The sequence below is a fragment of the Xenia sp. Carnegie-2017 genome, unplaced genomic scaffold (genome assembly GCF_021976095.1).
Source record: "Xenia sp. Carnegie-2017 unplaced genomic scaffold, XeniaSp_v1 HiC_scaffold_2, whole genome shotgun sequence".
NCBI classification, from domain to species: domain Eukaryota; kingdom Metazoa; phylum Cnidaria; class Anthozoa; order Malacalcyonacea; family Xeniidae; genus Xenia; species Xenia sp. Carnegie-2017.
In genome coordinates, this window is record NW_025813482.1 from 1,416,268 (window position 1) to 1,441,553 (window position 25,286).

The 25,286-nt window shown below is 33.6% G+C and overlaps 1 protein-coding gene and 1 long non-coding RNA gene across 2 annotated transcripts; one reads left to right on the forward strand and one right to left on the reverse strand.

Moving 5' to 3' along the window:
• Positions 1-3,317: 3,317 nt before the first annotated feature.
• On the reverse strand, positions 3,318-11,540 carry LOC124439708 (cysteine-rich venom protein pseudechetoxin-like). The gene is made up of 6 exons (XM_046989989.1): positions 11,408-11,540; positions 9,292-9,452; positions 8,960-9,116; positions 8,081-8,227; positions 6,666-6,884; positions 3,318-5,329 (listed from the first exon to the last, which is right to left on the reverse strand). The coding sequence occupies exons 1-6, from the start codon at positions 11,532-11,534 to the stop codon at positions 4,950-4,952; spliced, it is 1,191 nt and encodes a 396-aa protein (XP_046845945.1). The 5' UTR covers positions 11,535-11,540; the 3' UTR covers positions 3,318-4,949.
• A 1,578-nt stretch (positions 11,541-13,118) lies between these two features.
• LOC124440736 lies at positions 13,119-25,286 on the forward strand. The gene is made up of 2 exons (XR_006946733.1): positions 13,119-13,250; positions 24,748-25,286. It is a non-coding gene; the product is annotated as an uncharacterized LOC124440736 (long non-coding RNA).

The window sequence follows — 25,286 nt, forward strand, 5'->3', positions numbered from 1 at the left end:
AAAAATACCGCTTTGTAACTTTTTTAATATTATGTTTTCGTACTCCCTCAACAACTCCGTGCTTTCTTTCAATCTTCTTTGTAGGGCCAATGTAAACGATGTAAACACAAAAGATAATGCTGTTCTGGACGACCCTCCCCCCATGGCAACACGACTTCACACATTGTCAAACGTTACATTTGCCAAAAAGGGTTTGCCTTATCTTCGTTAGGGGTTTCATTAATTCTAATTGTCTCCGTATCCCAAAACGTTTTTAAAGTTGTTATCAGTTTGATTTCATTACAGTTTCTTGGTTTTAATTCAATCTGTGGAGCATTAGTTAAATTTTCATGGACGGTAAGATTGCTTACAGTGCCATCCATGGGATCAGAAAGTAGCCATCCCAATTTACTTCTAATAGCTGTAGGACCGCGAGCATTCTTTCCTTTTAATATCTCCCCATTCAAAATTGCCCAACAATAATCCGATCCAATTAGTAAATCGATCGATCCCCTTGGATTCTTCCAATCATCTACGAGCTCTAATCTTTAAAAATGAGGAAATTTACCTCAACTTTTGTTGGCAAAGGTGTACAAATAACAAAATAACTTAAAGCGTTAATACTTATTGACTCACCGCATCCAGGTTTCTTTAATTTTAAATTGACAATGTCACAGTCCTGTGACTTGTACCTTGTTTCTCCAAAAGTATTAAGCTTCAGTTTCTCTTTCTTGATGGTCTTCAGAAATAATTGTAATCGTAATTTTTTGGTGACGAAGCTCCTCTGATTGCCATTATCAAACAACACTCGAACAGGGGTAAACCAGTTACCATTTTCATTGAGGCAATTGCTCGGGCAGTCTGCAGAAGTACTGTTTGCTCTTTATACTTGTGCTTGTTGTTGGAACATTGGCTTGCACATCATGTACCTTTGATATGTTATCTTCTAATTTCACCTTACTTCACTAATGTGTATCTTTTCACAGATGGATTGATATGTCTATTGCTACAATGCCTACAATTTTTCGTAGAGTTACAATTTTTTGACATATGACTTGTTTTTAAGCACACAAAGCACCTCCCCGACTTTCTCAAAAATATTCTTTCTTTCTTTCGCATCAACAAAACTTTTACATGCTGCTGAGAAGTGCTTCCCATTGCAGTAAGCATATTGAATTCGTGGTATCTGGAAGTTTTGGAGCTCTATATCGGCCCAAATTGTCCTTGGTTGTCTTATTTGCTTCACTTGCCTCCCTCGCTTCCAGTTTGACTCCAATAGTTCTAGGTAATTCGTCAATCTGCCACACCTCTCAATAAGCCTTTCTTGCAATCTCCAAATTTATATTACTAGGTAGAGTATTCACAATAATTGGAGTAAGTAGGCTCCCATATTGATCAGCCGACACACCTAGTAATGCTAAATCCCTGACATTTACACTTACTTTGTCGAAAACATTACGCAATGACGATGCTCGGTCGCTCGTACAACTTAGAATTTTCAACAGCTCGTCCATGTGAGAGGTGATAATTCGCTGCGTTTTACCAAACCACTCTTGTAAAATTTCTATAGTATATCGATAGCAATTGCGGATTTTCATGAACCGCCAGCTTGAAAGAGTCCACAAAACTTATCAATTATTCAAATTTTCTGCAAATTCTTGAACTTTATCAGTCGGATTCGTATTTGCATTGCTCGTATCTTCGATACTCTGCGATCGTATATTATTAATTGGCTCAGGACCTGCCAGTTCATTCGCGATGCCATCCTTTCAATGTCTTTGAATGTCAAGCGTGCGTGATATCACGTGCTCAGCCTCGTCGATTTCCTGTTCGATGTTGTTTACTTAACACAAATCTAACACTTGTGAGTTCAATTCTTTGATTAATCGCAGTTTTTATTCCAACAGTCTGTTGATCGTTTGTAATCGTCCCTTGTCTCACAGCTTCCCTCGACATAACTACATAATAACGCCTCATTTTCAAAGCAAGTAAAAACAAATGTTTGAAGGTGTTGCATACAAAATTTCGTGAAATGATTAGTATTGATTTGGAAAGGATATATATTCCCAAGTAATCTGAATTAAGATTTTTTAAATTTTTTTAAAACTGACACCCTGGAAGTTGTGATTTCGTGGCCGTCGTACCAAGAGTCCATAAGAGAGTTTGATAAATCTTTGACCAGACTGTAAATTTTATAAAATGTATAATAAAACATAATCCAAAAAGACATCTTGTAGACTCAAATTTAAGGTGTAACCAAGACAATAAATTGGAATGTCAAATCTGTGATGTTTTGCGATGTTTTGAATCTGTGATGTTCCTTGTAATGTTTCGGCTGTAATTCTTAATCCTCATCGTCTTCGAACAAAAATACCAGCTCTGATTGCTTGGATGCTCAAAAAATCCGTGTTTCTAGAAACACGGGAAGTTTTGTCTCTTAAAACTGTTGCAGGTTGCGTGATTTGCGAAACTTTTGATATGTAGCTATGTACTAATAGTTTAACAGAAATCAATGGGTTTGCGCGTGAAATTATAAATAATATATAAATATGTCATTAAAACCAACTAATTTATCTTTTCAATGCTGTTTTTAAAAGGCTATTTTATAAAAGAATTACAAAAAATATTTTTTGCACTTGTTGAGTTAGAGAGACTCTCGTGAAAGTTCAGAGAAACTCAAAATCGCGAGGTAACACTCACACTTTGAGCTCGTGCTTGTCAAGCAATTTCTCGTTTTAGTGGGGCGGATATTTGGAAAGACTTTTTGTTTTTGTTTTGTGAAGAAAACAAAAAATTTGGTAGAGAGGGAGCTTATTTTGTATATTTAAGAGCTAACAAGAAAATGACGTTGAGATCTATAGTGTTGTATTAAATCTAAGTCGATTGACTTTTAAATGTTTCATTTAGTCATCACAGCTGTGTCAAACAAACATGTGAAGCTTTTAAAGGAATAATTCTGCTTGTATTTTAGGGGGGTAGGAGGTAAAAAAATTTTAACAATTTTTCAATAAAAAATAAATAAGCAATTTTATCAATATTTTCTTTCGATTCTTGTAAATGGAATAGTAATCTTGCACTTCGAATACTTGCACTTAATTACCTGTTACAATTCAAAGCCTGGTAAACCTGTTTCTAATAGAATAGCGTTTGCACCATAACGAGGCTGGACAATCAACTTTCAATAGCTACATAAATTTGCCGTCCATCTACATGTTTTTTCTTATTTTAACGTATTAATATGCTCAGCCAATACGTTTGGGTCGCGTAGTTATCTACAAAACTGTCTTTTTTGCACGCACAAAGTGTTTTACATTGAACCATTAACACTACAGCAGAAATTGGTGTATTTTTCATTTTTATTGACAATTAAATAATTATTTATAATTTGCTTCGAAGTAGCTTTATTGGTAATCCTTATTATTCATAAGTTTGTACATATTCATTCAGTAATTTCTAATTTTAGCTTTTCAAGGCTCTTGATGTGAATATCCCAAAAATAAAATTGGTGAAAGTCATATAAGTTATATATTTTAGTTCTCACAAGTCAATTTTGCGTAAGTCATCAGCGAACAAAATCTGCAAAAACCTTTTGTAAAATAGAGAGTAGGACGTCCATTGGCTCATATGACAGAAAAATTGTCACAAACTATAACCATTTTATAATGAGAATTGAATTACCGAGAAGACCTTTGAAAAAGCAAGTTCCCAAACATGAGAAAGCTAAAAAGCAATTGGAACACATAGGGTTAAAATATGCAATTATTGTTCAAGTTAACAAAGTTCCTGGAAATTTGGCCAATGTGTTTGGAAATGCTACTCATAAAAATCGCGGATGATATATAATGAGTTTTTCCTTCTTAAATGCCAATATTTTAAATCCTTTATCAATTATTCATGTTTGCATCAATTTACGCTCAGATTTATGAATAATGTAAGTTTATGAAAAATGGCATTTGAAGACAAAATAACCGGCAATATGAAAGATTAGCGTTCGCGTACGTAGCTATATAAGCCAAATTTCGTAAAACTTTGCTACCTTCAACAGCATTTGCCATATTTTAACTCTATGGGTTGTAATTTCTTCTTGGCAGTGTTATTTTTATGCGCAAGCTGGGGTAAAAGTTCTTCCTGACAACACAATTTTCATCCTAAAATTTATTTTACAGAGGCAATTTTACTGTCAGATGAACCATTGGAATTCCAACTAACTATTTCCTCCAAACGTTTTGGTAAATCTTACGTGCCGATCATTTTAGCAACTTTTTTGTGACAGTTCAGTTTTTTTATACACAATGTATTATACACCCTGTTTGTTAAAATATTGCTCATGTTTGTTAAAGCTAACAAAACTTTAAGAAGCTTGGCCAAACCTTATACGAATGCTTGGCATCCAATTTGCAGGTTTATTTTGCGTTTCCCCTTTTAATTTCTTTTTTATAGCTAAATCAAAATTAACTAATAACCAATTAGAAGATCGCTACTATTTCTCTTTATTAGAAAGAGTTAGTAAAAGTTTCTACATATTTGTAGCTATTGCTTTTAACATTGAAATCGTGTCTTTTGCAATTGAATGGCAGCAAAATTTAATTGCTACCAAATCGTTATTTTATTGTATGAAGGATTAGCAACGCATTTAAGTTAGAGCGAAGCCAGCCATTTTTGAAATACTACGTCATGTGCTTAAATGTTCAATGACTTGAAATACAATCAATGAATTTATTCTCTGTAAAAAAGAAACAACTAAGTTTTTCAAAAAAAACTGAAAAAGAACAGGCTGGCAACAAACTTCATTGTGGTATTGCAATCGCCATTAACATGAAAAATTTGAGAACTATAAGTATCTTATTCTTCGGTCAAAATAGATTTCCATAATGATGTTGAGAATGGAAGCAATTGTCTGTTACTTTGCTTCATGATATATAGATAAGAAATGCTAATCTAGTGCTTGTCTACTGTTGCCCTCCCATCTTTTAATGCCGAGGAAGTACAAAAGAAGATACTTGCTTCTTTTTTGAAAAATGTGATGATGTTGAGTTGATGGAAGTACCATTTAAAGACGTCATTGAGTTGATAGAACTACTGTTTATGGATGCCAGAGGGCGAGAGTTGACTTCCAACGCAGGCTTAGTGGCTTCAGTAGGTTGTATATTTTCTGTTTGTGGGAAAGAAAGACCATGTGGTAGGAACACAAGATTTGGGTTTGTCTGAGGGAATTGGTTTGGTTGACCAAGTACAACTTCAGGATTCTGATTTGTTGGCACACCAGGCTCACTTACTGTATTGACCAGAATAAGATTGTCGTTTGGGTTTGTTGTTTGGCTTTCTTTGCCGTTTGGATTTGGATTTTTCTCTTAACATATAAAATTAAGGATAAACAAAAGTGAGATTTAGATCATTTTATAGCATCATGAGTATTTAGCTAAATCTCTTTACATGTAATTATAAATTTAAATAAAATCGTTAGTTATGTTATTCAGTTCATCTCGGTTAAAGAAAGCTCGTATGAGTTAAAGAAATAATACGATATAAAGAAATAACTCAAATAAGAAATATATATGTTAAGCTCTTGCCTTCGGGCAAGCTGCATTACGGACAACAAGCTATTTTAGTTAGCATATTATTATATTCCTACAATAATATCATAAATTTTGATGACGATCATAAATTTTCGACACATTTATAGCGAAACCACGAAATAGCACATGCTTTCAAGTTATTTAAAATAGGGAAAGACTGGACGTAAAAGCCGGCTTTAATGTTGGCATGATAAATTTTTTAAAAAATTTTGCTAACGATTATGCGAGTATTATGATTAAAAAAATTCAATGACAATTTAAGGAGATCAGGAGTTGTTTAAAGAGAATAACAAAATTGTGTAATGGGAGACTTTATTAAGGGTCATTTCAGATGACAAACTTTCGGGTACCAAATGTACAGAGAACAAAACATAATATGATGGAACTAAACTCATCAAAAATTATCTTTAAAAATTCAACGTATGAAATTTAAAAAGAGTTTCTGACTGAAACTACTATGAAATATGTGTTAAATAAATCTTGCTATAAACGACCGCTAAAGGATTTGTTGTCTCCAGTAAAGATTTTTGTCGTTCTACTATTATTTGACGGTTGCTTAGAGGCATCTTTTGTTCACTAAACTAACAAACAAAAAAAACATAAATGCATTATCTTTGCATGTACTAATGAGAAATATTGTTGCGTTTTTAATTTCAAATGAGCCTTTTGAAACGAAAAGGCAAATTTTTGAAACAGAAATTTGCCAGGACCGTATATAACATAATCTATGAGGCAAAAAGGCACAAGACATCGATAAGTAGCACATTTGGACATTTGTGTTTCGGTAACAATTTATATCTGGCAACGCCCTGTTTACATTGTTAGAGCAATTTAAAACCCATTTCCAGCGGGTGTCCATCATAACGATAGTTGACTGACACATAAAAAAGTCTAAATTCTTATTGCTGGAGAATAGATAATAATTCCAAAACAGTGCCAAATTAAGATAATCGTAATTTGCACTGAATAAAAAAATTATTTAACTGCGTCAATCTTTTTATAGAATTCTTTCATTCGCAATTTATAAACATATTTTTTTTACTTGTCTATTCTAATTTGAGCTTGTAAACCTCAAAAGTCAGCACTTCATTAATAATGATGTTTGCCTACCTTTTGTACCCGTAGAACCGACGAGAGAGCCCCCTGGTACTCCTGTTTCACCCTTATTTGTATGGGTGGATACTTTGGTATGATTTTTTGTGGGAATAACGCAAGGTTTGTCACTCTCCTCAAATAAGATTTTTATTTTGTGTTTCTTTAGCTCATCCTTTAACATATCAAAATAATGATGTTTTCCAATTTTACTTATGCACGAGGTTGGTTGTTTGCCTAAAAAAAAGTATATGTATGAAATATACAAGGGTATTAAAAAAGTAGACTCTTGCATGGAAAACGTTCTCTAAAACAAGACGCGCGTTGAGTAAGCAAACGATGTTCAGTTCTTGTAAGTTACTTTAATGTTCTCTAGTACATCTGGTAATGAAATGTTTGAAAATTCATGTTAAAAGTCCTTCAAAACAGGCATTGTACACAAAAAATAATAATCGGAAAAACAATTTAATCACAATATGGACTGCGAAAACTGTGACAAATTGTACAAGCTGTGAAAACTTTGAGTAATTTGGGGCAAGAGCTGTCAAACGCAAGAACATTAAAACTTGGATTTTTTTGCGTTTGGGCATTTCGTAAATTTGCAGAAAGAACAAATATGAACTTAGCAAGCTAATTCACAAAGGTATAAATGTTGTAACAAAACGTAGAAAGTGAAATGCATAAGCGCAAAGAGTTCATATTATAATTATCTCGCGTTGGCTAGTGCTTATACCAAATTGTTTGAAACTAAGATAGCTTGAACAACACCGTCCATATTTTGATTCATGATGATAAAATTATCATTGTTTTTTTTTGTTTACTTTTGTGCGCAGGTATGTTTTGAAATACTTTTAGCAACGGTTCTTTCACAAATAAGAATTTTTGCATTTTCAAAAATTTCATTAGTAGCTAGATAGCTATACCAAAGAACATCAAACTGATTAAAGTACTTACAAGAACCAAACATCCTTAGCTTATTCAAAGCAGATCTTCTTTTAGAGAACTTTTTCCAAGAGTCTACTATTTTAATAACCCTTGTACAGAAATACAGTTGAGAGACTCTAGCAGAGAAATATCGTTGAGGTTATATTTTTCTTCATTTTTTGTTGATTTTTCAGTTTGACTTTTTTTCTTTAAACCATTTTCAGAAATTGAGTTATTCTACAATCTAAAATACAATTATGTATATACAAATTTAATTCTTCTGCGGTTCGTCTCGACTAATTAATACCATTTGTGTGGAGGTAATTTATTGAAATAATAGCTTTGAAATTGTTCTTTTACAGGCTGAGTAAAAACAATGGATGCAGTTATTTTTTTCCGAAATGTTTTTTCAATGTTCAGTACAATACTACACACAGGGGTTTTTAACCAAGTAGGCAAATTGTTCGTTTTTCCCCTTATCCTCTCATTAACACTCTTTACATACTCACGTGGTCTTTGCACATTATCTTCGTACCCTCCATCTACATTTCCAGGTGGGTCGTACTCTGCAACAGCGTAGAAATTTTGACCTGTTTGGCCCTCTTCACCCACTCCAAATTTTTCTGAATCCCTCCATATCATCTGTGTAAAGTGACCTGGATACCACAAAAAACACGATTCACAGTACACGATAGTGTTACTGTAATTCTCTTTTGCATCAATTGAATTTTATGCAAAAACTACTGATAGTTAGAGGGCCGCAGGAACAGCTTCCGTTAACTTTCTGAAGTAATCGCTTTCTAAAATTAAAAACTTTCAATTTTCAACTCTAGATTGAGTCCCTCCAGAACGATTTTCCGTATTTCTGGGATAAGATTTTGCATAGTTTGGTATTAATATAGGTAGTGTAACCAGTTATCGCCTCCATCCTAATTTCTACATCTATACCACTCATCAAAATGCTGTAGCTACTTAAGCTAATCAAAACGAAGGGAAAGTGAGCCCTGCTTGTCTATCACTGAAGTATGAAGATTATAACGGTTGATCCACTTTGCTAGTCATTTTGGTGTTATACATTCAATTACGGATAGCCATTTTAGGCTTTTTTCAGTATTGGTAAGAAAATACAATGGCTGTCACGAGCGTAATAAGATACGTTCGACACAAAATTTAATGGTTTGTTTCCTCTCCTGTGACTAATTACAATTTTCTATTGCTTGCTTCAGAAGTTTTGTTTTTTTCAGACTTAAAAAGACTACGAACTTTAGTACAAAAAAATAAAATAATCCTATACGTGTAGCAAAATGTATGATTTTTAATCCCTAAAGGACTCCTTATATATATATATATATATATAGTTATAAGAACATAATCTACTTATAACTAACCTGTTTTTTTTGAATATGTTGGATTACTAAAATCATAATCATTTATTTCTTTATACCATAATGCGACAGCCTTCAAGCAAAGCAAGTCAATATCGTTAATCGTTGAGGAACGATATATATTCGAACCATATTTGCCAGCTGGTGGATGCTCTAGCGTCTAAAATGTTGATCTTAATTTTAATTTTTTCATTGCATATCTTCCAGTAGCGTTACTAGGTTGTTCAGACTAGGGGAGACGTTAAAAGGCAAGCTTCAAAAATGCAAAAGCCCTATGTGGGTTTGAAATATTCCCTCTAAAAGAATGTAGTGATGAAGTGGTATTGCCATATTACTTGAAGGATCATTAGTTGGCCAGCCCAGGCTTTACTCTTCTCCTCCAGATTATGGTCCCATTTTATTGGTGGTGAGTTATGAACAACTCTTAAAAAATTATGAAAAGCAATGCAACTGTCTTTAAACTCTTCGCTATCCCATTTTTTTAATTTTTCCATGCCTATAAAGAGACGAAAATTTAACAAACTAGTTAACAAATTTTTTTAAAAGTTAGAAGTTAACAAAATCAGCAGTCGATAAGGCTTTGAAAATGCCAAAAAATACTGCATAAAATTTGTTTGTAGTTTTAGTGTGAAAACACGTTATTTTTTTGTCTTTGTGATAGAGAAGCAACATCATAAAAAGGGATGTGGAAGCATCAATCCACATTTCACGTAATTTGACAGCTGGAAACACTTATACAAATTTCTTCTCAAACAAACAAATGGACATTTTATAAGAGTCATTCTCTCACACAAAATAAATTCAACTAATTATAATTAAAATTGAGTGAAGCAGGTAAAAAAAGGTAAAAAAATACAGAATAAGAATCTTTCACACCCTGATGGTTAAAAATCATAAAAACGAAGAAGAATCTTCTTGCGTGAAAGTATATGCTAATTTTGAGCCTGCTTTAATTACAATACCTATATAAATTAACCATTCACATATATCTTGTTCATCTTTTTATACTTCTAGACATGCTCTGGCAAAATGTAGTAGTAAAGATAAGAAATTTCTGTCGGAAACCTTGGTGTTGTTCATATATTCATAGCCCTATTAAACGTTTTATGTTAAGAATTATACAAATAATTTGACAATTACAAGAAACATGATAAATAGCAGATTTTGTAAACGGTGAAAATCATACTCATGAAATGATGCGACTGATTCGACAAACTCGACATGTAATATTTCACATGTAAAGGTGCAACATATCTTTTATCAAATGTCATTTTGGAGAAGCTTTGCAATTGCAAATGTTTGTTGTGCTGACACAATTTTTTAAAACAAACTCGCTAATTATCAACATGTCATTTTCAATGCAGTACGTTAAACTGAGTAATAGGTAATAATAAAATGCTAAATTCACGAATTTCTTTAAGGTTAGTTCAAAATCAGAGAGCGTTTAAAAATCTTTATATTTATTTCATAAAAAATGTCACTTAGTTCCGCTACAAAGGCGAAAATAACAAAGCGCTGACACTCTAAAAGATTTAAGCGATAACTGTCTTTTGTTGCGATGTCTAAAATGTCGGACTGTGCAGTTCGGGCGGTGAAATGACACTTTTGTGACAATACTAAGATAATGAAAAGATTTTAAAAGGGATATAGAGGCAGATAATAAACTGTAGGGTTATCAATAACCATGAATTGTCTGACGACAATAAATGAAAATAGCTTCTTATAAGATTTGTAGTAAAAATGCTGAATGTAAACTCCATCTCCAATATCAGTTGCAACGCTATGCCAGTCGTCAAATATTTACATATGTTATCTGTATATATTAATTCATAAAAATTATGCATCAACTTTACTGGTATGTTACTTTATAGTTTATATATTATATGACATAACTACGTAAAGATTTCACAATACGGAATATGCAATATGTTTCATTGATACATATAGTATCGTCGTTCTAGGTCCAAAAATTTTGTCGTTTTTTCTACAAGTAAGCGGAGCCCAAAAAACCGCGGGCTTGCGGCAAGGCTGCTTCTGCTATATGATTAATCCGGCCCTGACCATAAAATAATAATCAATTTCCTAATGTAAACACAATCGACTTAAATATTTGATGTATTTAAACTCTCCAGACATAACAAAAACCATCAATGTTATTTACTTAAAATATTCTTTTGTCTCCTTGATACACAAAAAATGCCTCTGATGGTTCTCTTTATTCAATTTTTACTAATTGCCCAAAGTTTCCCAAATTGCACTTGGAAAGTATCGAGCTGCTATTTTACACGTTGTGTCGATTTATGCTGAGTTATTCTGCCAAAAAAAGTCTACATTGATGTAGCTACATGGTAAAAATGGAAAATAATGAAGACGATAACCACAAAAAGTTATTATACTTAAATTCGTCTTTGCGAATCAAACCAAACACATAAAATTAAATACTTTTCATACCTGATGTGAAAGTGTGAACAAATAGTAAAACACCAATCAGTGTAAAAAGAACGATATAATTCATTGTATTAGTTGTTGATTTGATTGCTTTCAAAGACACATCTAACTTTTCTTTGAAATGTGACATTGATGTTTAATCAGTGAACTTAAGAGCAGCAGGTTGTTTATAGTTGTAAAATCTGTTGCCAGTGATTGGCTAGTTAAGAGTTTCCTACCCGAACAAAAGACAATTCTCTAAAAGTTCTAAAGTTAACGCTAACAAACAGTATTGAAGTGTTTAGCAAAAACAGTGTTTGTAATTATTAGTTCTCAAGCAAATGTGACGGAATGGATAACGTTCATTCATAGACCTGTTATTATGGTTAGTTTTACTAAATTGGCAGCTATTTTGACTAGACGACAATTTCATTGGGTAAAATAGATAATCCGAAAAAGGACAGGACATCTTATAAACTTAAATTTAAGTTTTAATAGTAATATTTCGGTTTTATTTCAAAACAATTATTGGTTTTATTTTATAACTATAAGCCTTATAGTTTTTGACAATTTTTAGCGATCTGCAAGTTCATGTATAATTGAGACCACAGCAGTGACGTTTTCTTGAAACAAGCCAATCAAAACGCGCTGTTTTTATAATGTGTAAAAATAACTGCAACATTATCCCTTGCAAAGCGACAAAATAGAACAATTAAATTTAAAATTCTGGGTAGCTAAGTAAAAGATAGACGAGTTTTTGCTTTAATCAACGTCAATAGCTCAAAATAATTTGGCTTTTGACGATGAAATTTTTATTCATATATTCAAACATTTTTAATACTTTAATTTTTTCCTCAATAAAAATTGAAATGCGTTTGCAGGTGGCAAACAACTCGTCAAGCGTGCAGTGTGCACGCAATGATACCATGAAAAGGCTCCATTGAACACGTGTATTTTCTGGGTATTTTATTATAAGAAATAGATATTGGAATCGTTGTGTGCAATCATATTGATATGTAGAACAAAGCCCCTTTTATTGTTTAACTGTGGCAACTTTTTCTTTAGCGTAAACGTGTATTGTATTTGATTTGTAAAAGAATTCTACGTACAGTAAGATAAAGTTCTGTAATAAAAACTTAACTTAAGTTATATGCATGTTATTGGAGTCATATTTTTTACACACTGTAGTAAAAACAATACGTTTTGATTGTTCCATTCTAAAGCCATCGCCAGGAAATATGCTTTCTATGTTCGATACAACAAGTTGATGGGTATTTTGTTTCTCGAAATTGGAAATACTGAATGACTTCATAGGAATGAAAAAGTTAATTGTTTGAAGAAGATCGTTGGATCAATTACGATTTATCAGAATACATAAAAACAAAGTTTCAAAATTTTGATTATGAGAACATCCTAAATGGGTAAAAATTAACTCAAAATTTTTGATGAAAAACATTTCAGTAGCGCTGTTGTGAGTCAAAGCAAAAATAGCAAGGAGTGTCAATGTAGCCTCAACAATAGCTACTTCTACTAGCAGCAAAAATCGGCAAAAAGCTACCATATAATCTAATTATATTATAATTTGATAAAAGTAAATGATAATATAATTTGGTAAAACTAGCCGCAATGGCAACATTGTTGTCATTTATTCCGGTAAGACACTTATATCTAACCAATCACTGACAACAGATTTGACAACAAAAAGTAACCTGTCACTCTTAAGTCTATTGATTAAACATCAATACTACATTTCAAAGAACAAGTTAGTTGACTTCGAAAACAATAAAATCAACAACTATTACAATGAAATCTCTCATCGTTTTCAGAGTCATCGGCGTTGTGCTATTTCTTTACACTTTCACATCAGGTTTGTAAAGTATTTAATTTAACTTATTTGGTTTGACTGGCAATGAGGAAATTAGGTATAAAAATTTTTTATGATTTTCGTCTTCCCTATTCTCCATTTTTACCATCTCCATTTTGATTGCAATGGCAAAATAAGGTTTTAATTTTACCATAAAATTAAACTATAAGAGGCATTTGTTGTTCGAATATTTTATTCGAATAACATTAGTATTTAAGACAAAAGAATGTTTTATTTGAATTACATCAGTAGTTTCTGACATGTCTGGAAAGTTTGAATACACCAAATTTTTGCTTATCAGGATTGTGTAACCTGATTAAGAAATCGGTTTTCATTTGATTAGCTATATACTGTTGTTGTTAATCAATGCTACTATTTATTTTAACTCCACAAGAAGTACACAGTATAGGGCTAGATAAAATCACATGACCTGAAGTAAAGTTTTTATAGTAACTACAAAAGCAGATCATGGTTACAGCTGAAATTTATTTTTCAAGCATTGTTTTCATGTATTTGTTTGTAGCGTTTTTTTGAAAAGTCGAAGGTGTAACACTTGATATTTTAAAAATCTTATAGAAGATGTTTACAATGGAAATTTAATTATGCGACTATACAGCTCAACTGTCGTTCTGGAATGCATATAATCTAAGTTTCCGAGGAGAATGTTTTTTCTCTTCCAGTACATTTTTCCAGATAACTTAAGAGCACAAAAAGTTGAGCAAGTTGTATTTTTTAGCTACTCCACAAGTTGTATTTAAACGTCGACACGAGCCGTATGAGATTTAAAAGCGTAGAGACGCAAATATTTTTCGAAGTTAACAAGTAATTCATAGTAGTTTAAAGAAAAACATTACAATGACTAAACCTCAAAAAATAAAGAAAAAAGTAAAACCTCGAAAATATTTCTCTACACGGGTCTCTACATTATTTCTCATCTCATGGATCTAAATACATTATCTCAAACAGTCAAACATATTCCGAAGTATTAACCAAAACAAACAAATTTAGGGTGAAACTGGAGTATCAAACGGTTCTCTCTCGTAGGTTCTACGGGTACACAGGCGAATATCATCATTGATGAACTCTTGAGGTTTACAAGTCTAATTTAGAATAGGTGTAATAAATCGTGAATTAAATCGTACTTTATTCGTCAAATTCGTTTGTATTGCTTTTCGTTCTTAAGCTTAGGCCACACTATCTTCTATATTTTTACATCGCCCCCCTGTCTCGTTTCCCATTAATATGTCTCACGCAAGTTTCACGTGGCACAACCAAACAATGAAATAATAAACTGTTCTTAACACTCCCCTAGTTTAGTTTGATTATCCTGGTGAATCAAACTACACCGTTAATGTTTTTGTGCTCTTTCTTCGCTGTAATTATCCAGCAACAACAGCTGCTTGATGTGAACATATACTCGCTTCGACAATGGTCTCACTTTGAGTTTCTCGAACGTTTGCTAAGATTTCCAATCGGACTAAATGCTGTATTACACTTCTTAATATAGATGGTTTACCCTGACTGTTGATAGTAACGACATTCCAGCTGACTATAAGTTCTTCAATTCTTGCTAACTGCCAAAAATTTCCAGCAGAAGAATCGGATTTTAATAGCACCATATCTCCTTGTTTGATCTCATGATTGATCAAAGTGTTCGGCTTCCTTCTTACGGAGGAGTTCCCACGAAGATTAAGCAAATAATCTTGTCACCATTGCTTGCTAAACTGCTGAAGAACATTTCTTTGAGGTTTTGCTCTTCGAGTAAGTGTGTGCTTAGTACTAACGATCTCAAATTGCCTGCAGTTTGCATCGTAGTAATCATTCGGTCATAAATTAAATGAGATGGCGATAGCGCGTATGATAACGATTCTTGGTCATCGTACACATATGTGATGAGTCGAACGTTGATTATGGATTCGATTTCTGTCAAAATTGTAACCAACTTATCAAAGGTTACTGCCTATCTTCCAATGGACTTTCGAGCTTCACTGTTTTCACCATTCTTTCTCAGAAACCTCCCCACCGTGGAGCTCTGTCAATAATGAATTCTCAAGTGATATGATTGCCTGCTAAATAACGAAGAACCTCTTGTTATCTTGTTATTCCTTGTAATTCTCTTCCCGCACACTTAAATATTTTTGCGTTATCCGAAATGAAAGTAGCTGGAAGACCTCTTCGACTTACGAGTCTTCTAATGGCTAGCAAAAATAGTTGAACATCTAGTCCTCGAACGAGTTCTAAATGAGGTGCCCTTGTAATTGCACATGTCAATAGCAACACCCAGACCTTGTCAGAAGCGGTTTTCGAAATTGAATCTTCTACGGGATTTTAAACCTTTACTTATAAAGGACCTGCAAAATCTAATCCGGTATGGGAAAATGGGGTAATCAGGTAAATCGGATTCATTTGGGACACGATAGAGAAGTCCTTCGACCTTTTGACAATCTGCACAATGTTGCAGCGACTTCTTAACTGCTTCTCCCCCTCGGCTAATCCAAAATCGTTCCCTAATTGTTGCAAGCGCATTTCGAACACCAGTATGTTTGATTCTTTCGTGTGTATCTCGTATGACTAATTCTGTATACCAATTCTTTGACGGTAACTTTACTGAAGTCTTGGTTAAAAATGGCAGTGCTGCCTCGTTTACCCTTCATTTAGATCTTAGGATGCCTTGCTCATCAAGAAATAAGCTAAATTGATTGACGAGCAATGGTGGCGTACCGTATTGCTTACTCTTTATGAATGTTATTTCCTTCAGAAACGCCAACAACTGAGCGGATTTCCCCAAATTTTTTCGGCTTTCGTAATTTCTTTTGACATCAGTTCTTCGATTCGTGACAGCGGTTTTCGTTCTTTGTTCTTCAAGTTGCAAATAAATCTCAATACGTACGCTGTAAATCGTAATAAACGGTTCAGCCTGCTAAAGCGTTCACAATTAATCTTCTTCGAAATATCGAATTAAATGTCTGTATCGTTATGTGTAGCTGTAAGCGCATGCTCCACTGAGCTCCACGAAGCTTCAGTGCCAATATTTGTCGTTTTCGGGCACACGGGCCATTCCGCTACCGGTAACAACAGGAACGACGGATCGTTCCACTATAATTGACTCGATGCTAACTGAGATCCAGATATCCCACGCGATGGTAGGTCAGCCGGGTTTTCACATCCTGGAAAATATCGCCAGTTTCTCAGTTGGTTAATCACCTAATTTCCTTTATACGGTTACCGACATACTGATTTTAGACCTTCTCATGTTTGATCCAACAAAGCACATGCAGTCATCGAATCGACCCAATAATAAATTGAAATGTTACTTGGCAGCGATTTCATCACCGTGTTTACCAAACGTGCAAAAATTCTTGCTCCAAGAAGTTCAAGCCGAGGTATTGTTTGCGTTTTCACGGGTGCTACTCGAGTCTTGGAGACACTAAATCGAACTTGAACATTCCCAAAACTCGTGCGTGGTTCTTGCATATATTACTGTGGCATACGCTTTGCCGGAGGCATCACTAAAGGCATGTAATTGTGTCACAACCAGCCGTAGACGTTCATCAAAGTAACATCTAGGAATTCTAACAGCATTCAACGATAAGAGTTCATGCATCGAAGAATTCCATTTTTCAAAAGCTTCTCCTTGAAGGGCACGCTGGAGGTGTTTTAGCGTAATCAATTACGTTACACAACTCGAAGCATAGTTCGTCATATTCACAATTCAATTTCACTCCAAGTACAGTCACAACGTTATCCCCTTTCTCGCGACTATCGATTCCCACGGCCGTTTTCATATATGTTTGGTCTTCTTCTACGATCGATTTGCATTCCACTTCCATCTTCGTTTTTATATCAGCATTGTCCAATGTATGATCGATAAACTCCTTCGAATTAGAGCTCCATTTGCGTAAATTAAAATTTCCTTCCAAGATACTCTTTGAAACCTTATAAACGCCGAACGCACTTGTCGCATTTTCTGCACCCGATATCATATCCTCAACATAGAAGGAGTCCTCGATCAACTTAATTAATTTGTGATAAACATTCTTGTAGGAGTTTAGGTGCCGTGGGATTATAAAACCCAAAATTGCTGATGAGGGACAGAGACCAAACACTAATCTCGTGAATAGAAAACACGATACTTTCTGGTTTTCTGGGTCACTTAATGAAAGAAGTCGTAACATATCTCTGTCCGATTCACTAATGCCGATCATCAAAAACGTTTTTCGATGTCAGCCATGTGAGCGACGGGATGAGACATGAATTTAACTAATACGTCAAATAACTTTGGAATGAAATTTGGTCCTTGATCTAAGCAATCGTTTATTGACAAATCGTCAGGGTTTTCCTTTGCTGACCCATCTTAAACTACTTGTAGTTTAGTTGTGTTCTTGTCCTTACGCACAACGCCATGATGCGGCATGTAATGCACATTTGTTTCAGTCTCAGCTAGGGTTGAATCAAAGGGAACAACTCTTTCAATAATACCGCTTTGCAACTTTTCTAATATTATGTTTTCGTACTCCCTCAACAACTCTTCTTCTTCAACAACGTGCTTTCTTTCAATCTTCTTTGTAGGGCCGATGTTAAACGATGTAAACACAAAAGATAATGCTGTTCTGGACGACCCTCTCCCCATGGCAATACGACTTCACACATTGTCAAACGTTACATTTGCTAAGAAGAACTTGCCTTATCTTCGTTAGGGATTTCATTAATTCCAATTGTCTCCGTATCCCAAAGCGTTTTTAAAGTTGTTATCAGTTCGACTTCGTTTTAGTTTCTTGGTTTTATTTCAGTCTGTGGAGCATAAGTCAAATTTTCATGTACGGTAAGATTGCTTACAGTGCCATCCATCGGATCCGAAAGTAGCCATCCCAATTTACTTCTAATAGCTGTAGGACCGCGAGCATTCTTTCCTTATAATATCTCCCCATTCAAAATTGCCCAATAATAATCCGATCCAATTAGTAAATCAATTGAGCCCCTTGGATTCTTTCAATCATCTACGAGCTCTAATCTTTTAAAATGAGGGAAATTTACCTCAAAGTTTGTTGGCAAAGGTGTACAAATAACAAGACAACTTAAAGCGTTAATACTTATTGACTCACCGCATCCAGGTTTCTTTAATTTTAAATTGACAATGTCACAGTCCTATGACTTGTACCTTGTTTCTCCAAAAGTATTAAGCTTCAGTTTCTCTTTCTTGATGGTCTTCAGAAATAATTATAATCGTAATTTTTTGGTGACGTAGCTCCTCCGAGTGCCATTATCAAACAGCACTCGAACAGAGGTAAACCAGTTACCATTTTTATTGAGGCAATTGCTCGGGCAGACTGCAGAAGTACTGTTTGCTCTTTATACTTGTGCTTGTTGTTGTAACATTGGCTTGCACATCATGTCCCTTTGATATGTTATCTTCTAATTTCACCTTCACTACATGTGTACCTTTTCACAGATGGATTGATATGTCGATTGCTACAATGCCTACAATTTTTCGTAGAGTTACAGTTTTTTGACATATGACTTCTTTTTAAGCACACAAAGCACCTCCCCGACTTTCTCAAAATATTCTTTCTTTCTTTCGCATCAACAAAACTTTTACATGCTGCTGAGAAGTGCTTCCCATTGCAGTAAGCATATTGAATTCGTGGTATCTGGAAGTTTTGGAGCTCTATATCGGCCCAAATTGTCCTTGGTTGTCTTATTTGCTTCACTTGCCTCCCTCGCTTCCAGTTTGACTACAATAGTTCTAGGTAATTCGTCAATCTGCTACACCTCTCTATAAGCCTTTCTTGCAATCTCCAAATTTATATTACTAGGTAGATTATTCACAATAATTGGAGTAAGTAGGCTCCCATATTGATCAGCCGACACACCTAGTAAGGCTAAATCCCTGACATTTACACTTACTTTGTCGAAAACATTACGCAATGACGATGCTCGGTCGCTCGTACAACTTAGAATTTTCAACAGCTCGTCCATGTGAGAGGTGATAATGCGTTTTACCAAACTACTCTTGTAAAATTTCCATAGCATATCGATAGCAATTGCGGATTTTCATGAGCCGCCACCTTGAAAGAGTCCACAAAACTTATCAATTATTCAAATATTCTGAAAATTCTTGAACTATATCAGTCGTATTCGTATTTGCATTGCTCGTATCTTCGATACTCTGCGATCGTATATTAGCAATTGGCTCAGGACCTGCCAGTTCATTTGCGATTCCATCCTTTCAATGTCTTTGAATGTCAAGCGTGTGTGATATCACGTCCTCAGCCTCGTCGATTTCCTGTTCGATGTCGTTTACTTCACACAAATCTAACACTTGTGAGTTCAATTCTTTGATTATTCACAGTTTTTATTCCAACAGTCTGTTGATCGTTTGTAATCGTCCCTTGTCTACAATATTTTCCTTTAAAATACTCTTAGCTTCCCTCGATATAACTTCATAATAACGCCTTAATTTCAAAGCAAGTAAAAACAAATGTTTGAAGGTGTTGCATACAAAATTTCGTGAAATGTTTAGTAATGATTTGGAAATGACATATATTACCAAGAAATCTGAATTAAGATTTTTTAATTTTTTTTAAAACTGACACCTGGAAGTTGTGATTTCATGGCCGTAGTACCAAGAGTCCATAAGAGAGTTTGATAAATCTTTGACCAGACTGTAAATTTTATAAAATGTATAATAAAACATAATCCAAAAAAGACATCTTGTAGACTCAAATTTAAGGTGTAACCAAGACAATAAATTGCAATGTCGAATCTGTGATGTTTCGCGATGTTTCGCATCTGTGATGTTCCTTGTAATGTTTCGGATGTAATTCTTAATTCTCATCGTCTTCGAACAAAAATACCAGCTCTGATTGCTTGGATGCTCAAAAAATCCGTGTTTCTAGAAACACGGGAAGTTTTGTCTCTTAAAACTGTTGCAGGTTGCGTGATTTGCGAAACTTTTGATATGTAGCTATGTACTAATAGTTTAACAGAAATCAATGGGTTTGCGCGTGAAATTATAAATAATATATAAATAATATGTCATTAAAACCAATTAATTTCTCTTTTCAATGCTGTTTTTAAAAGGTTATTTTATAAAAGAATTACAAAAAATATTTTTTGCTCTTATTGAGTTAGAGAGACTCTCGTGAAAGTTCAGAGAAACTCAAAATCGTGAGGTAACACTCACACTTTGAGCTCGTGCTTGTCAAGCAATTTCTCGTTTTAGTGGTGCGGATATTTGGAAAAACTTTTTGTTTTTGTTTTGTGAAGAAAGCAAAAAATTTGGTAGAGAGGGAGCTTATTTTGTATATTTAAGAGCTAACAAGAAAATGACGTTGAGATCTATAGTGTTGTATTAAATCTAAGTCGATTGACTTTTAAATGTTTCATTTAGTCATCACAGCTGTGTCAAACAAACATGTGAAGCTTTTAAAGGAATAATTCTGCTTGTATTTTAGGGGGGTAGGAGGTAAAAAATTTTAACAATTTTTCAATAAAAAATAAATAAGCAATTTTATCAATATTTTCTTTCGATTCTTGTAAATGGATTAGCAATCTTGCACTTCGAATACTTGCACTTAATTACCTGTTACAATTCAGAGCCTGGTAAACCTGTTTCTAATAGAATAGCGTTTGCACCATAACGAGGCTGGACAATCAACTTTCAATAGCTACATAAATTTGCCGTCTATCTACATGTTTTTCTTATTTTAACGTATTAATATGCTCAGCCAATACGTTTGGGTCGCGTAGTTATCTACAAAACTGTCTTTTTTGCACGCACAAAGTGTTTTACATTGAACCATTAACACTACAGCAGAAATTGGTGTATTTTTCATTTTTATTGACAATTAAATAATTATTTATAATTTGCTTCGAAGTAGCTTTATTGGTAATCCTTATTATTCATAAGTTTGTACATATTCATTCAGTAATTTCTAATTTTAGCTTTTCAATGCTCTGATGTGAATATCCCAAAAGTAAAATTGGTGAAAGTCATATAAGTTATATATTTTAGTTCTCATGAGTCAACTTTGCGTAAGTCATCAGCGAACAAAATCTGCAAAAGCCTTTTGTAAAATAGATAGTAGGACGTCCATTGGCTCATATGACAGAAAAATTGTCACAAATTATAACCATTTTAGAATGAGAATTGAGTTACCGAAAAAACCTTCGAAAAAGCAAGTGCCCAAACATGAGAAAGCCAAAAAGCAATTGGAACACATAGGGTTAAAATATGCAAATTTATTTTACAGAGGCAATTTTACTGTCAGATGAACCATTGGAATTCCAACTAACTAATTCTTCCAAACGTTTTTGTAAATCTTACGTGCCGATGATTTTAGCAACTTTTTTGTGACAGTTCAGTTTTTTTATACACAATGTATTATACACCCTGTTTGTTAAAATATTGCTAATGTTTGTTGAAGCTAACAAAACTTTAAGAAGTTTGGTCAAACCTTATACGAATGCTTGGCATCCAATTTGCAGGTTTTTATTTTGCGTTTCCCCTTTTAATTTCTTTTTTATAGCTAAATCAAAATTAACTAATAACCAATTAGAGCATAGCTACTATTTCATCTTTATTAGAAAGAGGTAGTAAAAGTTTTTACATATTTGTTGCTATTGCTTTTAACATTGAAATCGTGTCTTTTGCAATTGAATGGCATCAAAATTTTAATTGCTACCAAATCGTTATTTTATTGTTTGAAGGATTAGCAACGCATTTAAGTTAGAGCGAAGCCAGCCATTTTTGAAATACTACGTCATGTGCTTAAATGTTCAATGACTTGAAATACAATCAATGAATTTATTCTCTATAAAAAAGAAACAACTAAGTTTTTGCAAAGAACTGAAAAAGAACAGGCTGGCAACAAACTTCATTGTGGTATTGCAATCGCCATTAACATGAAAAATTTGAGAACTATAAGTATCTTATTCTTCGGTCAAAATAGATTTCCATAATGATGTTGAGAATGGAAGCAATTGTCTGTTACTTTGCTTCATGATATATAGATAAGAAATGCTAATCTAGTGCTTGTCTACTGTTGCCCTCCCATCTTTTAATGCCGAGGAAGTACAAAAGAAGATACTTGCTTCTTTTTTGAAAAATGTGATGATGTTGAGTTGATGGAAGTACCATTTAAAGACGTCATTGAGTTGATAGAACTACTGTTTATGGATGCCAGAGGGCGAGAGTTGACTTCCAACGCAGGCTTAGTGGCTTCAGTAGGTTGTATATTTTCTGTTTGTGGGAAAGAAAGACCATGTGGTAGGAACACAAGATTTGGGTTTGTCTGAGGGAATTGGTTTGGTTGACCAAGTACAACTTCAGGATTCTGATTTGTTGGCACACCAGGCTCACTTACTGTATTGACCAGAATAAGATTGTCGTTTGGGTTTGTTGTTTGGCTTTCTTTGCCGTTTGGATTTGGATTTTTCTCTTAACATAAAATTAAGGATAAACAAAGTGAGATTTTGATGATTTTATAGCATCAGGAGTATTTAGCTAAATCTCTTTACATCTAATTTTAAATTTAAATAAAATCGTTAGTTATGATATTCAGTTCATCTCGTTTAAAGAAAGCTCGTATGAATTAAAAAAATAATACAGTATTATTTATAGAAATCACTCAAATAAGAAAAAAATTTCGGTAAACTCTGGCCTTCGGGCAAGCTGCATTACGCCAAACTGCTATCATAGACTGAAATATACGTAAATATTAATTTTAAGAACGATCATGCAAATTTGCAATAAAAACAATTAAATTTGTAGCGTAAGTACGTAACGACAAAATTACACATGCTATTAAGTTCTGTGAAATATGGAACGAGTTTAAATAAATGCTCTAATGTTGACTTGATAAAAAGCATAGTATTTTTTAATAAGAAAAAGTGAAAAAGAAATTTTTGTCATGGGGGACTTTGAAGCCCATTTCCGATGAAAAGATGACAAACTTTTCATGTGCCGGATGTATCGAAAGCAAAACCTATAGCTATTTGATGGCACTAAACTCACCATCATGAAAAGTTTGACGTATGAATTGAAACAAGAGTTTTGGGTTGAAATTATTACGAAATACCAATAGAATAAATCTAACTACAATAGACTTGACATTATTTTATAAAATTGGCTACAAAGAACTCATATGGTGCCCAGCAAATATTTTTGTTTTTCTACTATTATATACAGCAGACACTGTGGACGCTTATATTTTAGCCTTAAAAACGTAGGTCAAGAACCTTAAAGATTTTTATTCATAAAAAAAGGCAATCATTATCTCAGTGCTGAGAAATATTGTTCTAATTTTGAGGAATAAAAATTATCAAATGTAATATCGTGCATGTACATAACTTCACTAACTTGTACTTTGCACTCAAATAGTTGTTAGAGCAATCGTGAATTACAAATAATTGATTTAAAATGAAAGTTTTAACACAGCAAACAAAAAATCACAAGGGATGTAATTACAATGAGGCAAACGAGGCACTTGACGTCGGTAGCACTTATGCAATTTGAGCTTCGGTAACAATTTCGATCTGGTTAAGGCCCTGTTTTGGAAGAACATTGTAAAAACATTTTAAAACCCATTATTGCAATATTTATTTTAAACTTTTTCACTTTTTTTATATGGAAAACTGCATATGGAAAACTCTTAGTTTTTATTGCTGCAGAGTGTGTGACAATTCCAAAGCAGAGCAAAATTCACTAAAATAGTCGTAATTTGCACTGAATTAGCATTAAACTATAAATTTTTTGTAAGCATTTACTTTTCTAAATGGAATGGTAATCCTGAATACTTCATTAATGATGTCAATGTTCGCGTACCTGTTGTACCCGTAGAACCTACGAGAGAGCCCCCTGATACTACTGTTCCACCCTTTTTTCTATCGGTTGATACTTTGGTGTGATTTCTTGTAGGAATAACACAAGGTTCATCATTATCCTCAAACAAGTCTTCTATTTTGTATTTCTTTAACGCATCCTTCAACATATCAAAATACTCATTATTTCCAATTTCTTTTATGCACGAGATTGGTGGTCTGCCTGAAAGAAAGTATTTAGATTTGGATAAGATAAATAGCCTCATGACTTTGAGAGACTTTTGTACAGAAATGTTTTTTAGATTTCAATTTTTCATAAATTTTAGACTATTGCAAAATGTTATTTCAATTTATTGTTTTTCTTCAAACCGTTATGAGATATTTTTAATCTAAAAAAGAATCATGTCTACGAATTTAAATCTCGAGCGATTCACATCGACTGATTAATGCCACTTGTGTGGAGTTAATTCATGGAAATTAAAGCTTTAAAACTGTTCATTTACATGCTGAATAAAAGCATTAAATGCTTTTATTTTTTAAGATTGGGTTTTTCAGTACATAAAGGGGTTTTTAACCAATGAGGAAAATTGTTCCTTTTGCCTCTTATCCTCTCATTAACTCCCTATATACTCACGTGGTCTTTGCACATTATCTTCATATCCTCCATCCATATTTCCAGGTGGGCTGTACTCTGCAACGACGTAGAAATTTAGACCTGTTTGGCCCTCTTCACCTATTCCAAATTCTTCTGAATCTCTCCATATCATCTGTGTAAAGTGACCTAAAACAATCAGTATGATTCACTGTTAGTTTTTCATTGCTTTTTATTTAATTTCGTGCAAAATGTAATAATTAGTAGAGGATCACCGTAGCAGGTTTGGTTAACTTACTGCTGAAGTAATCGTTTTAAAAATTCAAAAATGCCAAAGTTTTACATTATTCGAGTGTGCTAACTAAGATGTAATGTTCATTCCTTAAAGACGGAAAATGAAAGAAAAAAAAAATACTGGAAAAAACACCCAAAACGTATAACACATTTGATCAAATTTCTCAGTCTTAGTTCAAACTCTAAGAAGTATCTGTAAAAACATTCTTGTTATCTTCCAGATGCTCTAGAACCTCTTGCACAAAGATATAAATAGCTATAAAAACAAGAAAATTGAAACCATAATTTTAGCTATTATTGATCAGATAATAAAATTTTGGTTTTCCTTAAAA

Bases quoted from the DNA above. Each gene is read 5' to 3' on its own strand.
- LOC124439708 (XM_046989989.1), bottom strand. From the start codon at position 11,534: ATGTCACATTTCAAAGAAAAGTTAGATGTGTCTTTGAAAGCAATCAAA. The intron at 9,453-11,407 runs GTATGAAAAGTA...GTCTCTTTATAG, and splicing joins TGTTCACACTTTCACATCAG to GCATGGAAAAATTAAAAAAA. The intron at 8,228-8,959 runs GTTAGTTATAAG...TGTGGTATCCAG, and splicing joins AACATATTCAAAAAAAACAG to GTCACTTTACACAGATGATA.